The 18,032-nt window shown below is 39.5% G+C and overlaps 1 protein-coding gene across 1 annotated transcript in view; it reads left to right on the top strand.

Annotated features, from left to right (window-relative positions):
- Positions 1–3,326: 3,326 nt before the first annotated feature.
- The window catches only part of FGF12 (fibroblast growth factor 12), a 538,040-nt gene continuing 523,334 nt past the window's right edge, over positions 3,327–18,032 (top strand). The window contains exons 1-2 of the mRNA XM_024752120.1: positions 3,327–3,393; positions 3,540–3,682. Of these exons, the coding sequence (XP_024607888.1) occupies positions 3,670–3,682 (13 nt within the window). The 5' untranslated portion in view covers positions 3,327–3,393; positions 3,540–3,669. The remainder of the gene's footprint in view (positions 3,394–3,539; positions 3,683–18,032) is intronic.

Raw genomic sequence — 18,032 nt, 5'->3', positions numbered from 1 at the left:
TACCAGGCTACTAGACTATTTTTCTTTTTCCAAGTTCATCATCAAGCAAGTTCATCATAAACAGATGAAATGATTTCTTATTAACACTTTTATGAAGAAATTCTGCCCTTAAATCCTCTCCCATTGGTGGGGTGAGTAGACCCTTTTGTTTTTTTTAAAAAAATTGGGAAGACCTTGAAAGTTTCCAGCCTCTAATTCCTAAAACCTACAGCCTGGCTAACTGCCCAACTTTTGTGCTCCCACTCTACCTATGGCAATCTCTATCTTATACCTTACCATGTATTTTAAAATCATTTATGTTTCTATCACCTTTATTAAGCTTTATGTTTCTCTAGGGCAGAGATTGTATTTTATTCATACTCTAACTTCTCTGTGTCTCTGATTGCTCATCTTTAAAATACAGATGACAGTACTAAAGTCACAAAGTTTTATGAAGAAAAAATTAATTAAAACATTTGGAAACCTTATAATAGTGCCTGGCACATAGTAAGTTCTTAGTAGTGTCAGCTCAATATTATTATCATCACTATTTGTTATCACAGTGCAAGTAGTCAATGTCATGTACACAAAACATGTACACTAAATATTAATTCATCAAACATTTATTAATGTTTTCTATATTCAAGTCAGTCTATACGAAGATGAATCAGGAGCCTATTTTTAAGTAAGGATGGGGAACAGGAATGAGATATGCACATAAAGATAATACAAAATAGAAAGTAACAGGTGATGTAAGAGAGGTAAATATATAGCAACATTGCTCTTACAATTAGAGAATATTTTCAGACTGAAAGGATCAGGGAGGACTGTAGGAGTGAGAAAGAATTTTAGCTGAATCTTGATGAAATTATAAGATTTCGATACGTAGACATCTGTGTTAGTGGTGTAAGGAGGTGAAGATATTCCAAAAATGGCTATGTAAGTAAAGGTACACAAAGGACAATCTTGAAATCTGCTTAGGATAATGGCAAGTATTGTCTAGGGATTAAGCTTGGAGAAGACCTGAAAGGTAGTTTGGATCCAGATAATAGAAAGATCTTGAATGTCACACCACAGATTTTGCATTAAATTCGATTTATTTTTCTATTTAATAAAGCATCTGGGTTTTAAAAATTATGAGTAAAAATAATGAAAGTTCATGAACTTGGAGGGTTCTCCCTGTTCCCCTTCACTATAGATAATGGGGAGGTGGTAGTATGAGAAATCATCTTGGAGTCCATGCCAGGACCCTTAGATTGTGAGCCTGGTTCTGCTCCACTGTGTGACTCTTATCAAGTCAAGTGCCCTGCTTGCCTCTCCATTTGTAAAATAATAAATATTAAGGGTGTACATAGAGGACTCTAAAGGTAACTCCTTCTCTAAAACTTTTGAGAGGGAAAGAACATGTAATGGGTGCAGTGCTAGGAGCAGAAGTTATTTATCCCAATGATATAGGCAGTTATTCTCCAGGGTCTTCTCTTACTCGTAGCCTACTCCCAGAAACTATCAGAATTTAAAGAAACACTGAGTTTTGTGATTCCCCCCAATATATATTTTTAATGAATTAGTTAATTTTTGGCTGCATTGGGTCTTTGTTGCTGCACGCGGGCTTTCTCTAGTTGCGGTGAGCGGGGGCTACTCTTTGTTGCGGTGCATGGGCTTCTCATTGTGGTGGTTTCTCCTGTTGCAGAGCATGGGCTCTAGGTGCTCAAGGGCTTCCGTAGTTGTGGCATACCAGCTCAGTAGTTGTGGCTCACAGGCTCTAGAGCGCAGGCTCAGTAGTTGTGGTGCACGGGCTTAGTTGCTCCGCGGCATGTGGGATCTTCCCAGACCAGGGCTCGAACTCGTGTACCCTGCATTGGCAGGTGGATTCTTAACCACTGCGCCACCAGGGAAATCCTCCTCCAACTGTTTACTTGTGCATGTGATAGGAGAGCCGAAAAGGTTGGTAGACTCTAGGCTGTGGCCTCTGTAATCCCATTCTCAAGCGTTTTGATTCCTCAGTGCTGAATCACAGCAGTTGATCAACAGGAGTCCTCCACCAATAGATGCTCATGTCTGGCTGAGCCATAATGATTAATATTTGTAATCATAGCCCTAAGGCATTGGAGAAGCCCCAAGATATCTTCTGATTCACCAAAGGAAGATGGTATTATAGTCCGCCTCAGGTTTCTTGTTGGGAGTACATTTTATTGTATTTCAATATTTTGAAAATTGGGATTAGACGTCTACTGTGGAGGGATCTTTGTGTAACCTGGGGTGTTTGATTAATTGGCACAGCGCTTCCATTAGCCATTCGGGATATTAGTTTTCTAGATTTGTTTTTATACCTGAGAATAAGACTATTTTTCTCAAGGAGAGACTGACTGTTCTCTCAGGACAATTTGTTCTATTGAAAAAAAAAAAGGTAGTAAATACACTCTTGCCCTATTAAACATGTTGGAGATAAACTAAGTGTAGTGTGGGCTTTTAAAATGTTCTGATATGAAAAGAGTACTTTAAGGGATTTTTGGCTTTGAGACCTTCCCTAGAACCTTATACAAGAAAAACACTCTTCCTCTGCATCTTTATAAAAATGATTATTTATACAGCTTTAAAGCACTTATCAATAAAGGGCCTCCCCACCTGTGGGGACTCTGCTTCTTGGTAGACTGTTGGAAAGAAGCTAAAGCACCACACAATGTCCTCAGTGGCTTTGTTCAGAGAACTTTAGAAGCCCTGGAGCCTGTTCATGGAACAGTTTTGAGGTGGAGGCCAAAGGGATCTCGGGGAGGCAGGAAAACTCAGTCAGAGTAGCAAAGAAGTGGGAGAATATCAATCTTTGGTAGCTCCAGGGCTACTCCCACTCTATCCCTGAGGAAAAAAAAAACAAATATGGAAATACAAAGAGAAACGTAAAGTCAGTGGGGGAAGTGGGTAGAAGAGGAGGAAGCATTCACATGAAAAGTTACTGCAGCAACTAGGAAGAGAACCCCAAATTGTGACCATTAAATGGAATTTGTAAATACACTCCTCTTTTCTCCTTTCTGCTTCTGAATAAAACCATACCCAGCTCGGAGACCCCAGTTTCCTCCAAGGCTTCAGTAATCCATCCTGGAAAATCGGATTGATACACAATCCCAATCCAATCCATTTTCTAGTTTGCAAAGGAAAATCCGGTCCGGCGTTTATTTTTAGCAGCGCTCCCTGTGACCGAAAGCTACAGCTCTTCAGCGGGGATAACTGAGGACCGTATTGGGGAGAGAAGGGAAGAAGGGCGGGGGAGCGGGAGGCGGCCGAAGGGACGCCCTGCGCATGCGTGCCAGCGCCCATGCAAATCTGCTGTACATCCAGAGAGCAAAGTGGGATGATCTGTCACTACACCTGCAGCACCACGTTCGGAGGACAGCTCCTGCTTGCAGCTTCCAGACCCAGGTAAAAAAAACAAACTGAGCGGGCACCGTGCATGCATATCAATACCAGGTCTCAACCTATCCCCTGAAGAGGCAATCTGCTGCTGCTGCTAAGGGTCCTTTGGTGGCTGATTGCAGCTTCAAGGTTTAAGAAATCCCATCTTTCAGGAAGCCTGAGGGGAAGAAAGGAAGTACGGGCGAAATCATCAGATTGGCTTCCTGGATTTGGGAATCTGAAGCGGGCCCACATCTTCCGGCCAACTTCCATTGAACTTCCCAGCACTCGAAAGGGACCGAAATGGAGAGCAAAGGTATGAGGCTGTCCCCATCGGGGGACTTCCCGTTGCATGTGCGTGTGGCCAGGGCAGCCCTCGGCGAGGGGACTGCAGTGCTTGGGGAGTGAGCATCATACTAGGTCGATAGGAGGAGATGCTATGTCCGTTGCAGCAGCAGGGAAGTGTGGCAGGAAGGCGACTTCTTTTTAACTCCCACAGCTTGGAAGACAGTGTTTAATACTCCATCAGTTGCGTAGTGAAGTGTGATTTTTTTTTTCTTTTTAGGTAGGGGGGTGGGAAGAGTCTTTAGATGGTGGGGGAGGTGAGATGTGTTGATAAAGCAGTTTCTTTTCTGTAGAATGGATGGGTTCAAATAAATATATTTCATTTGCTTTAGGATTGCTGACAGGCACGTTTGTATCTGATATCCAATAATGCATTGCTATAGAAAAAATGTTTGGATTTCTCCACCCCCACCCCACGAAGATGGTATTTCTGGGTGTGTATGACCACATCCTACTGCATTTTGAAAATATATCAGCAGAGAAATTGGGTCTATTTGGAACAGTGTGCGTTAGAACTGACCTCTAAGAAGAACAGTGTATCGGAGTACCGCTTGCTCCAGGCATGATGCATATACTAGTTCTGGATATGTATATATTAATATTCTCCTCATAGCAAATCTGCATAATATGCACATACTAACTGGTAAATGAACTGTAAAAATCAACTTCTGATGGCATATTTAACCATAAACAAAATGACTATTAAAATTGTAAGATTGGATAGCCTTTGGGTTTAACTCCATCTATGCAGGTCTCCTCCTCCTCCTCCTCTTTAAAACGCCCACCAGCTTGCAAGAGTCTTGAGTAATGTGGTCAGATATCCAGTAGGGATACTGGATGTATTTAATTGTGGTGAAATCAGAAGAAATGATGTCAACTTTTATGAAACTATATTCATTACCCAGAACTCGAGAAGCTATATTTGAAACAAGGTTTTATTTTTAAACCAAGAATGTCAGTCATTGTGGTAATGTGCTCAGGATCAGGGAGTGGTGGTGGGTTACCTATTTCTGGGCTGATTAATAAAACTGGCGCGTCAAATGATAGCAGGTACCTGTTCAATGAAGTATCTAATTAGAGGAGTTAAGTATTTCAACCTAGGTAAGCATTTTTAGTATGAAAATAACTGAGTCAACATGGATTCAGACAAGCTGGCAAATTTTAATTGGGATAATTTTATTCTGATATTTTGCTGATGGGCATTTCCTTGACTAACAATGATGTACATATATGAGAGATCCCATGTCAATAAATGTACATGAGGCATATATTTATTAACTGTATTGTAGAATCCATTTTAAAACGAGAAGCCAAGTCTTAACTCACAGAGGTCTGTAATATTCCAGTTGATTAAGTATTTCTGGAACATGAGATTAAACAAAAGACAGTATCATTTTACTAAGAAGCATTTTTTCTTGTATTTAGAGGACACCTGCTGTTTGATTATTAAACTTGGTTATTTGGCAGAGGTTCTTGGTAACATTTTTGCATCCAATTTATACACTAATTCCTGGCCCATCATAAAAAGAGGATGTATCTCTTAGTGATAATTTTTTATTTCTCCTTGTTTCCCATAAAATATGCTACATGTTATGCAGGGTTCCAGGTGGTTTATATCTCATGCTGATAACAGTAGCATTCTAGCTGTTCTGCCAGTCTTGGGATTTTGGAAAGGAGAAAGAATCTCAGAAGTTTATCTGGGAAGAATCAGGCCAGAAGTTCTATAGAAATCCAAATAGCAGTGATACAGGCATGAATCACAGCACTGACCCAAAGGCAGTTAATAATTTTGCCCCAAACCAATACTGTGGTCATTTTGCAGAGGTACCATAATTGCTTCAGGCAAAAGACATGGTGAAAGTCCTTTTACATGTTAGCTCTCAGACTTCCTTTGCAAAACTGAATTAGCCAGGTACTGATCATATGAAGAATGGCTAATTATTTACACATTGGTCTCACTTTCTGAGTTGATGCAAATGGCACAGCTAAAAATGGTAGCTAACTTGAAATTTTATTATAGAAGAAAAAAATGTGTATTAAGAAGAATGTATCCATATCCCATTTGAATTGGTGCAATCTTAAGTACTTTATGCTGCCATGTACAAACTTCTTCCCTCAACAGATTCAAATTTAATTCCAGGAAGACATTTTCAAATGTAAGCATATATATTTTCTTCTACTAGAAACTCTTTCAATACTCAAAGTATTATTACATGAGTCAATTGAAAGTTCAAGAGTTCTCTATCCCAGAAAAAAGGCTAATGGCCCAATTAATCTTGACTCTTGTTGCCAGCATTTGACAACCTTCACATTACCTCCAGCATTTGAAAACCTTTCTTAGAGCACTTGTCCAGAGTCTCCAGCAAGTTGAGCATCAGTTATTTACAAATAAGGTCAATTTTTTTTGCTTCCTTATTTACTGCTTTGCATCACTTCCTGTTATCAGGGTAAAGAGGAGAGGAAAATAAATCAATTGACCTAGCCATCAATTTACAGTGTAATTTCAGTGATCCTTATGTACCATGGTAATTAATATTGCCTCAGAGATTTGGGCTGGTGCCTAGCCTGAACAGCTTTGACAGAATTCGTGCCTTGCAGTGGTTCACAAACTTTGATGCACATTAGAATCATCTGGCATGCTTTTAGACATCCTCCTGCCTGGTCAAACCCTTTCTTAGTTACGTGAGAATGTTAGGGTAGGAGAGAGGCGTAGGTGTTTATTTTGAAGGTATCAGGTGTTACTGTGTTCGGGAATAACTCATTTAGACTCTTGATAATCAAAATGTGGTTTGATTTAGAATTGCAGAACCTTGATCTTTACTCCAGGCTTACTGTATCAGAATCTGATTTTTAATGAAATCCCCAGGTTATTTGTATGCACATTAGTTTGAGAAGCATTGATTTACAGCGAGGAAAGAACTTTCCCCCTCTCTCTCTCTCTCTCTCCTTCTCTCTCTCTCTCTCCCGATCTTCTCTTTTTTTCCCCCCCTTTTCCTGTAACACATCTTTTCTTTGTCCAGCTAGGTTCTCAATCTTAGGCTGGTCTATTAGAAACACCTGCGGAGCTTTTGAAGCATAAAGATACTTAGGCCACACCTCTAGACATTCTGGTTTAATGGGTTCTGGAGTAGAACCTGGGCCTAGGTATTTTGAAAAAGCTCCCCAAGTGATGCGAATTGATAGTCAAAGTTAAACATTGGTCTAGGATCTTGCTACTCAAGGTGTAATCCATAGACAAGCAGGATTAACATCACCTGGAAATTGTTAGAAATTCAGAATCTCAGGCCCTACTCCAGACATACTGAACCAAATCTGCATTTCAACAGCATCTGCTTGTCATTTGTATGCATATTAAAGTTTAAGAAGCACTAGTTTAGACCTTAGGGGACTGATTGTATCTACGAATGAACCACTCTGGGGACCTCAGTGTAGAAGATTTGAAATTAATCAATATGGAAGCTTCTGCGTATGTGATCATGTTTTAAGTTTTTGGTTGCTTTGGGAAAGAATGGAAATGAAATGCAGAAGAAATTGCTTGCCTCACGGTTATATCAGAAAATGGACTCATTTAAAATACCCTCTCTGTTCTTCCTCCAGCCATTTAATTTCAACCCCTTGATTATCTTTTTTTAAAATAAATTTATTTATTTATTTATTTATGTATTTTTAAATTTTTGGCTGTGTTGGGTCGTCGTTGCTGTGCGCGGGCTTTCTTTAGTTGTGGAGCACAGGCTCTAGGCGCGTAGGCTTCACTAGTTGTGGTGCATGGGCTCAGTAGTTGTGGCTTGTGGGCTCTAGAGCACAGGCTCAGTAGTTGTGGTGCACAGGCTTAGTTGCTCCGTGGCATGTGGGATCTTACCGGGCCAGGGCTCGAACCTGTGTCCCCTGTATTGGCAGGCAGATTCTTAACCACTGCGCCACCAGGGAAGCCCCCCGTGATTATCTTTAAATGCTTATTCTGGGGCTTCTCTGGTGGCCCAGTGGTTGAGAGTCCCCCTGCTGATGCAGGGGACACGGGTTTGTGCCCCGGTCCAGGAGGATCTCGTATGCCGTGTTGCGGCTAAGCACATGAGCCATGGCCGCCGAGCCTGCGTGTCCAGAGCCTGTGCTCCGCAACGGGAGAGGCCACAACAGTGAGAGGCCCGCGTACTGCAAAAAAAAAAAAAAAAAAAGCTTATTCTGTAGGTTTATTTTGAGCTCCTTAAAATGTCCTGGTATTAACCCACGGCAGTGTGATATTAGACTGCTTAAATTGAGGCCCATCTTAGAGTGAATATAGCACTACCTTCTTCTCATTGTCATGTGCCTCTGTTCAGTTCTTTTGAGTTCATTTGCCATCCCTCTTGCTATGTAAGATCTCCCCTGACCTCCCTTACATCTAATTAATATTTACTAGTATACTTTATATGACCTAAAGTCCTTGTTTGTCCTTCACATACTGCATTTCTTACAATCAACATTATAATTTTTGTGTTCTTTATTTAAACAAACATTTATTGAGCATCTGCTATGTTCCCAATGTGCTTAGTTCTGAGAATGTAAAAGAAAACTGAGATGCAGTCTCTGATCTTAAACATCTCACTCTCAAATCTCCATTCATAGATAACTTTTTTGTGGGCATAATATGAATCTAATATTCATGTAGCTACTCAGGTGCCTGCATCAGATAAAACATTTTCGTTTACATAGTAGGGACTCAGATTATATATGTTGAATTGGATAGCCTTTGTTCATGGATCCAGGAGATTATAAATTGGGAGAGGTGAAAGAAGTTTGGCTATTCCAGAACGTAGAAGGCAGTAACATGACCTGCTTTCTTTACATGTGTTCCCAATGAAGATTCAACTGTGTTCTGAGTTTCACACCAACATTAGAGGCAAGCCAGGGGCATGAACCAACATAGGTAAGGTATAGAGTACTCATTTCTCTGAAACCAGAATGGTTCACCCTGCAGGAGACAAAGGAAATGTCTATGCAGTAACTAGTTTATCAGAGCTGGGAAGTGATTTTTAGAAAAGCTACTTTGTGGTTAAAAAACAAACAACCAAATCTCCGAGACCATTGTAGGATAAGTAAAATATAATACAGTACAAAACATAACAGAATACACATTGGGCATAGGAGATCACTTCATATCCCAGCTCTAATGGTGTAACATTGGACAAATCACTTTTCCTGTCTGAGTCTTAAAGATTCTTAAATATCAAAGGGAGTTCATTTCATTTAATTCAAAATATTTAATGAGTTGCCACATTGTTCCAGGCACATTGTTAAATGTAGGGGATGATGATATGAATAGTGCATTGGGTTGCCCTCCAGGAGCTTACAGTCTGGGGATACATCGACAGGCTCAAGACCTGCCGATTTCTAACATCATATGTCTCTTCTCCATTCATCTTTCAGAGTTCTAGTAGGTTACCCAGAAGGCTAGAATCTAAAGTCGTAGTGATTAATGACCTCTGCGGAGGCACTTAACATTCCACAACAATAATGCCTGCCTTTTGTTCCACTTTTGGTTTCTTTAAACAGAACTTTTGTGTGGGAGAACATTTGAACTCTTGCTAAGTACCTACTCTAAAAGCTGTCCGACTGACTATCTACCTGGCTAGTAACCTATCGTCTGAGTCAGGTGGTTATTATGAGGTTTGTTAGTAATGAGTCTGGAGGTGGCCAGTTGGTTTTCTCCATCATTCCCTTATCCCTGTCCTTTTATGCCTTTAAGCTTTTGACCCTATTAGGTGTGGTGTTTTATGCTTACTGAATGACTAATAATTATGTTATACTGGATTTGTTAATATTGGGTTTCCTGATTTGTCACATTCATGAGACACTCTGTATTTTTTTTAAAGGGCTTTTAATATATGTCATCACCCTTAAAACCTTGTGATTAGACATTTTAACTTCATTTTGTAGATAACAAAACAGTGGCTAAGAAAGACGAAGTGACTTAGGCAATCCATCTTCTCTTTATTTCTCTGTAAAATAAGAATCATTATGCCTTCCCTTAGCCCCATACCCCCTATATCATGATTATGAAATTAAACTCGTACCAATAAACCATTTAGAGTTTAGAATCATAGTCTTTTATTATTATTAGCTGTGTTTGTCTTTTCATTAGGATCTCATCCTAGAGGGGAGAAATTAATCCTTTGCCATTTTTGTAGTTTTAGCAGCAAGCATACTACATACACACTCAACAAGTTATCTCCTTTGACTTCTGCAAAGGCTTTAATTTACCAAAAGGGATTTCATTTGTCCTTATTCTATGTATTTTTTTTGCAGTAACTCCTCAAAAACGTGAATTTATCTCTTTGTTGCTCAGATGTAGTTTCAAGGCAGTTATATAACATCTTGTGGAGTTGGGGATGAAGATGCATTGGGTCAAGTATTATACCTTGGTTGGGTTTAAAACATAGACTGTGTAAAATCTGGCCGCTAACAGGATTTTCAATCAGGGGTGCACATCTGAATCACGGGGCACCCCATGGTACATGCGACTTGGATATTTAAGAAGCACCTCATGTGATCAGGATGTGCACTCTCAATTAGGAATCAGTAGATAAGCTACAGGGTGATTAATATGAAACGTTAACAGGTACGTGTGTCCTTTGTCAGAAACACTACAGTACTCCTGCTGCCTGGACCTTGATTTTTATTATTGCCTTCTTTAGTGTTAAGAGAGCGAACATGTAGAAGAGAGAAACGAATTCTTGTCCTACAGGCTTGGGTTAGAAAATAGACATGTAAATAGATGGCGTGTGTTTGAGGCCAAGAAGACCGATGACTTCCCCCAGTGTCTTCATCCTCATTGGCATCCCTGCATGCAGAATATGGTGGATTTTGTTCCAGGATCAATGTCTATAGTTCTAATTTTAGTTTGCTATTCTCTCCAGTTACTTTTTGAAACAGTCTCTGTCTCCCTGTCTTTGGGAACGTGGGACTCCCACCCAGGGAGGCCATGGTATTTTGCTGCTGTGATCCAACTGATGGTACGTTGGCAGGTATCCCAGGGGACACCTGTTGCCTCTCCACAGAGCTTTTCTTTTTCATTTTTTTAAGCATATACTCTGCCTGGCTTTTTACCTGAAACAAATCCCACCACCAGTGATTCAGAGAGCACAGATAATTGAAAATGGGCTGTAAACACTGTAGAAAAAAAAAAAGGAATGGTAAGCTGCTATTCTGAGGTCAGTATGTAAAAAGAGGCAATATTTGGGTAATGATGATTGGATTGTGAGGGTTTTTTCCTTTTTTAAATCTTTCATCAATATTTTATTACTTTTTTTTTCTATAAAGTACACTAGGTATTGGGCTTAGTTATAAACGTTTTAAACAGATCTACCTAAACTGAACTAAAGCAAAAATCTTTATGCCTGATGTTTTCACGCTTTATTCATGTGAGACATTGAAAGGACATTTGAGGAGATAACCGTCTTTTGAAATTGTGCTTATATATATTTTACTGTGTATAGGGCACTGTGCTTTACATATAGTAAATATGCTCATAACAATTCAGTGAGGCAGGCGGTATTGTTATCCCTATTTTAGGGAGCAGAAAACCCCAGCACAGAGATGTTAAGTAATTTGACCAAGTCACATAGCTAGTACATAGCAGACAAGCTTCGGAGTCTGTGAGCTTAACCACAACTGAACATCTGAGGCATACTTTTCTCTGGCGGGTACTTCCTTTGCTGAAACCTAGGCCAGCTGTGTACACACACATACGATGTTTACAGTTTATTAGCCTTCAGGATGGTGATCTCTGCAGACTCAGGCTCACCGAAACCCTGGGCCAATCAGAGCCAGACTTGGGGAAGCATGAGGAGTGTTCCTGCCTGCTGTCAGGTGGCTGTGAGAGAGCACCCGAGGCTCATATGCCTGAGGTGGCTTCCAACCCCAGGGGCTTAAGTAAGCATGGGGTTGCACCTCCTTCTCTCACATCACCTACTTACCTGGGAAGCTCAGTGGTGTTGTAGAAAGATTACAAGACTTCAAATCAGACACACAACTAGCAACTTGTTAGTCCTTGTGACTTGGGCAAGATATCTCTCTGTGTCTTCGCTTCCTTATTTGTACAATGGCTCTTTCAAGATGAATGAGACAAATAATATATATTATATATGGATGTAATAATATATAATAAATATATAATATATAGCAAATGTAATAAATATATCTTTTATATTTACATAATGAACCAAGTATAAAATCAGTACTCAGTATTAACAGCTGCGGCTGTTGCGATTATCCTCTGACCCTTAGGCTTACTATTAATACTTCCTCTCTTCCTGTATGGGGCTGGATTCCTGCCTTAAACTCCTCACTCTCACATTAGCCCCTCGCATGGAGCCAGATGCAACTTTCAGTATCCTTCAGTCCATCGCATGTGAACATTCCTGATGCAAGATGAGATTCCTACCTGACGCTGATGCTGGCCGCTGCCACCATTCTTACTCTCACAGAACCATAGTCTTTTCTTCCCCTGGTATCGCCCGCCCACCCTACTTTGATACCAGCTGTGATTGGTCTAGAATCCATTCCTTCGTACTTTTCTTTAGACTGATGACCCTTGCTGCTTCGCTAGTTTTTCCTTCATTCTGTCTAGTTCTAGTTCACTCATTTTTTTTTTCCCCTTAGGTTGGAACAAGCAGAATGCCATGCAGCTGTGGTATATGGCTTAAAATGATAGTTTTTAAGACCTACTGGTCTAAGTCGTGCTAAAAAATTAAAGAATAGTGACGAAAATGAAAGAAATCCACTAATCTTTTTGATCAGAATTTTACATTATTCCCATTGTCTGGCCTAAGATGAAGTTGAGTTTCCTCAGAAGAGAGAACTTGACTGTTGTGATAGGAATGTTGACATGGTTGCTTAGGTCCAGGTACCATTCCATTGTTCAGGGAAGAATAGTGAGAACAACCTTCTGCCCAGTTGTACCTGGTCAGGTGTTTTCAACTGTAAATATAGATTCTAATAAATTGTAGGCTTGTTAAAACATATTTCTCGATCTCCTATAGTTTCTGACTCTGTGGGTCTGGGGTGGGCCTGAGAGTTTACATTTTCTAACAGGTTCCCCGGGGATGCTGATGCTGCTAGTTAGGGGATCACACTTTGAGAACCCCTGCTGTAAACAATGTAGTCTATGATTCTCTTGTATTTGGGTATTGTATCTAGAAATAAATGTACATTTGGCTGATCATGGGGTAGCACTCTCATGACGGAACTCCATAGCTTAAAAGAGTAACTAAGATCACATCTACAAAATCATCCCAGTATTACCCATACCCACACACTGGTTAATTAGTACAAAGATGTTATTAATGGTGTATACAAATAATACATGTTTTCATTTATAAAATGAATACATATATTTATCTGTGCCAGGCACGTTGCTTATCATCAAGATTACAAATGAAAAGAGACACAGTTTCTGACTTCACAGACTTGGTTTTGAAGAGAGACACAAACAGAAGCCTAGGAAGAGCTGACAGCGGGGTATGCACGTGAAAATTTAGATTAAATTTAAAATTTACTTTTAATATCATACCTTCTGTGTGGATTACTCCGCCTAGGTGTCATAGACCAGGAACCAATGAATAATACAAGATTTATACCCTCTGCTGTTACACCAGATACAGAACTATAATCTGTGGGAATACAGAGAAGGGAGTTGGCATTTGAGCTTGGTCTTGCAGAAGGGATGGAATTGAAACATTGGAAAAATATTCCAAGCTGATGCAATAGTATGAGCAAAGGTATAGCATCATTAATATACATGTAGCAACTAGGAAAGATTAAGTGATTGTTTAATTCATTAATCTGGCAAATATTTGATAAGCTGGGCACTGTTCTTGGTGCTGAATATAGTAGTGAGAAGACAGTCCCTGCCCCCCATGAAGCAGATAGTCCCTGCCCCCCAAGATTAGAAGAAAATTGTGGCAGCCTGTTACAAATTACATAATGTAGATAATGATAACTTATACTTCAAAAATATTAATATCAGTTGTCTTTTTAAAAATTAGATTCCAGGGCTTTTAGAGTATAATTCCATTTGCAAAGCTTTAATTATTCCCTAGATTTTCAAGAAAATATCCATCGCACAAAGCAAGGTATACCTGTAAGCACAGTTCCACGGCCAGAGGAAATGCTGTGATCCAGTATTGCACTCTGTGACTTTTGCCAACCTCTGCTGCTGACACACTTCCCTTGCTTAGTGGAACAGTGAGTTTCATTTCTGTTCACCTTGGGCTCTCAATCCCCTGAAATTTTTGCATTGAAACTTACAGATTGGTATTTTAGGGGGAAGATCCAAAAAATATTTTTGAAATGTGTCAGGCTCAAAAGTTGCTCTTCAGTGATCTATAAATTATTATCAACTCTCAGAATTACAGTAACAGGACAAACACTATACAGGTACTAATATGCATGCATTTTGCAACTATGCTATATGAAGTTCTTCAAATTCTCCTTAAGTATATGAAGATTCATGTAAGATATATGTTCTTTTTCAACTTACCATCACTGTATTTTGATATTTTGGCTGTCTTTCTTTAGAGAAGATGAAGAAATTAGAGCAGTTTTTAACCCAATTCTGGTTTTGATTTCTGTCTGTCTACTTCCTAGCAGAAGATATTGGGCAAGGTTCCTAATCTTCCTAACTCTAGATTTTCTCACTTATATGATAGAGATAATAATAGTATTTATTCTTAGAGTTGTTTTGAGGATTAAATGAGATAATATATGAAAGTGTTTGCCACACTGCCTGGCAAATAGTAAGCACTTAACAAAATGTAGCTATCATTAAGTATCTCAAAACTGCCTCATTATAACTTGGGGTACAAAATCATAGCCATTGCTTTTGCTGAGTCTGATGGATTCAGTTTGCTTAAAGATTTAAATGAATTCCAAGCATAATACTTCCAGTCTGAGCCTTTAGTTGTAACTCAGCATAGAGCTGTTTTGGATCAAAGTCTTAAAACAGTTTCAGGAAAACACTTCCTGCCAAACTGGACAGCCGTAATCAATGGTTGAAATCTAGAATACCACCTGTATAGAGAAGGTCTCAGCCTGGCTGGTGAAAGATTTATGAACAAGATTTTGAAAATGAAGGTCAGCAGATGATTTTCATCAAATAACCATAAGGAGCGGTTACACAGATGGCAAGGACAGTCTTGTCTTTTCTCTGAGCAACCTCTTTTGATCCCTACTCCCCATTGAATCATGCAGGTCTTAGTAAAGGTGTGAGGGGGCTGGGGAACACTGCAGCCTCTGATGCTACTCATTCCTTCAGAAATGCTTCTAGAGCAAGAGAGGTGTAACGATGATCCCTCATGAATAACTTTTTTTTTTTTTTTCTTTTGCGGTACGCGGGCCTCTCACCGTCGTGGCCCCTCCCGCTGCGGAGCACAGGCTCCGGACGCGCAGGCTCAGCGGCCATGGCTCACGGGCCCAGCCGCTCCGCAGCATGTGGGATCTTCCCGGACTGGGGCACGAACCCGTGTCCCCTGCATTGGCAGGCGGACTCTCAGCCACTGCGCCACCAGGGAAGACCATGAATAACATTTGAGATGATGTCTTCCTTTTCTTTTTTGTGCACTTGCCATTTTTGTCACAGTTATGGAAAGTGTATTATCAAAGATAGCACTTCCTTGTCCCCTCCCTCAAATTTTTTTTCTCTCCAGAGACATCACTCGCAATTCTTTTTGCTATTTACCTCTGTGTTCTAAATGACATTCTCTTCTTACCTCCTCTCAATTTCTCAGCTCTATTTTTGATGTCCCATTGTAGAAATGAAGTTTTCATCTCTCTCTTACCATCACACTCTCACAACAGGCATTCCTCCTATCCTACCATCTTCCCAGGGCTGTTACATTATTGTTTTGGTTAGCTCAGTATTTATTAGTTACACTTGTATGACTATGTAAATGTTTTTAATGACTGTGATTACTCTTCCTTTCTCTTATGATTTTGTTTTTTTCTGTGGTTGATAGTTGTCTTGTTTTTTGTTTGTTCAGCTTTCTATACATACTTTTCACTATTTAACTCCAAGCCTCTGCCACTGTTCTGAATCTCAGCTCCAGCCGTTCTGATGCACAGATATCTTATGAAGTTCATCTTCTTGAAGTAATCTCTCTTGGAACCTTCTGACTTGGTTCTATATGTGCGCTTTTCCTTTTATGCCCTATGCACTGGTTTGATCCTGGAATCTCCCTTTCCATCACCCTGGAAAATCTCTGCAGGTCTCTTTGCTTGGTTCTCTTGTTTTCTTGTATCCTCTGTATTCTTCTTTCTTAATTCACTTGCTTATTTTGGTAGAATCAATTTTCCAGCAGCTTCCTGAAAAAAAGGATACGCAGTTAAATTTTCTGGACCTTTGCATATCTGAAAATATATTCCTTCTTTCCTCATATTTGGGCAATAACTTGGCTAGGTATAGAATTCTAGGTTGAAAATAATTTTCCTTCAGAATTTAAATGGCACCACTATAATGTCTTCTCCCTTCAGTTTTGTTGTTCTTGTCTGATGACATTCTGATTCATCAGTTTTTGAATATGACTTATTTTTTTCTCTTTGAAAAACTCTTTTTTCCCAGAGTTCTGAAAATTTATGAAGATTTGCCCTCTTATGGTTTTATTTTCACCCATTATACTGGGTACTTAGTTGGCTTCTTTAATGTGGAAACTTATATTCTTTGCATCTAGAAAATTTTCCTGAATTTTTTTTTTGATGATTTCCTATTCTCTGTTTCTTTTTTGTTGTTACTGTTGTTTGGCTCCAGCTTTTTTGAAATCTTGTTACTCAGATACTGCTATCCTGAAATTTTTTTTTAATAGACTTTTTGACATGGACCATTTTTAAAGTCTTCATTGAATTTGTTACAACATTGCTTCTGTTTTATGTTTTGGTTTTTTGGCCCCGAGGCATATGGATGGGATCTTAGCTCCCTGACCAGGGATCAAACCCACATCCCCTGCATTGGAAGGTGAAGTCTTAACCACTGGACTGCCAGGGGAGTCCCTGATATCCTGAATTTTAAAACATTTTTATTATTAATATGTTTTATTTCCTGTTTTCACCTCCTTTGCATTTTTCACCTGTTTTCTTGATGATAGGCTCATTTTTATCTTCTGCTCTTTCTGTTAGGTTTTATTTTTATTTTCTGATATCAGACTTTTAGTTTTCAAGCTCCTTACTTGTTTTTCTTTGAATGTTTGATTTTATATTATGCTGTCTTGTTTCACTGAGGCAATATTTCTAATGCCTTGTTAGGCATATTAATAACATAGCTTTTAGAAGTTTTCATCTCCTTCCATAGCCTTTGTTTCCAGTTAGCTTTTATTTAATTACTTGTTTCGATTTCTGTCTTTCATGTTAGAGACTTTATACAGATGTTTTTATATTTGTTGCCTGTTCATATTTAAGAGCAGGCTAAAGAGGCGACTGGAAGCTCTGTACACATGGGTGGGGCTTATTGATAATGATCTTAGTTACAGGGTCACTTTCATGGGCTTTTCACTGTGGAACTCCTGGTATCAGTATCTTTAGGTCTTGCTTCTTATTGTTTATAAATTCCTCAGAGAAGACTCTTTCTCCTGCCTGTATGATAAAGACATGGCTGCCAGGATTCTGTGGGTCTCAGCAATCAGCATGTAAATTCACTTAATCTCTTAGTTTTCAATGTGGTACTTACTTGGCCCACTGTACAGAGAGCCTCTCTTCTGTCCTCTACAAAGAACACATCTGCAGTCTTCTGCTGAGGTTGGGGAGGGCAGTTGTCTAGATGTTCAACGTTTAAGAGAGGGTTTGAGGTTATAATACCTTCTTAAGAACAAACTGTCCACCAGTTCTGTGTATTTTATCCTTTTCCCCTTCACCCTACTTCTGGACAAGCTTGGTGCTACCGCTGTCTAAACTTTTGAAGATTCTGCAGTCCAAATTAGATTGCTTATTGTCTTTCCCCACTACTGGCTTAGAATTGAGTTTTCTCAGGTCTGCTAAATCCTTTATATCTTCACCAGCTTCCTGTTTCTAAAATTTGACAGTTGTAGTCTTCGCTCCCTTTTGCTGCATCTTTATAGATTTATCACACATACACACACACACCTTTATTGTACTTTTAATGGTGTTTCAGGTAGGAATGAAAGTGAAAGCCTGTGTTCAACTTTCCCATCTTTACTTTCAAAATATACTGAATAATCTTGTGGAAAGATAATCTCAGCTCAGAGGTCCTGGAGATAGCATTTTGTGGAATTCTCAGCAGTGTCCTGGCTGGTTTCCTCTGTTTATCCATCATAGTTAGGGTGTCAGACATCAAGGTCATT

The sequence above is a fragment of the Neophocaena asiaeorientalis genome, unplaced genomic scaffold (assembly GCF_003031525.2).
Source record: "Neophocaena asiaeorientalis asiaeorientalis breed wild unplaced genomic scaffold, Neophocaena_asiaeorientalis_V1.1 scaffold293, whole genome shotgun sequence".
Taxonomy (NCBI): domain Eukaryota; kingdom Metazoa; phylum Chordata; class Mammalia; order Artiodactyla; family Phocoenidae; genus Neophocaena; species Neophocaena asiaeorientalis.
This window is presented reverse-complemented; position numbering and strand designations above follow the sequence as displayed.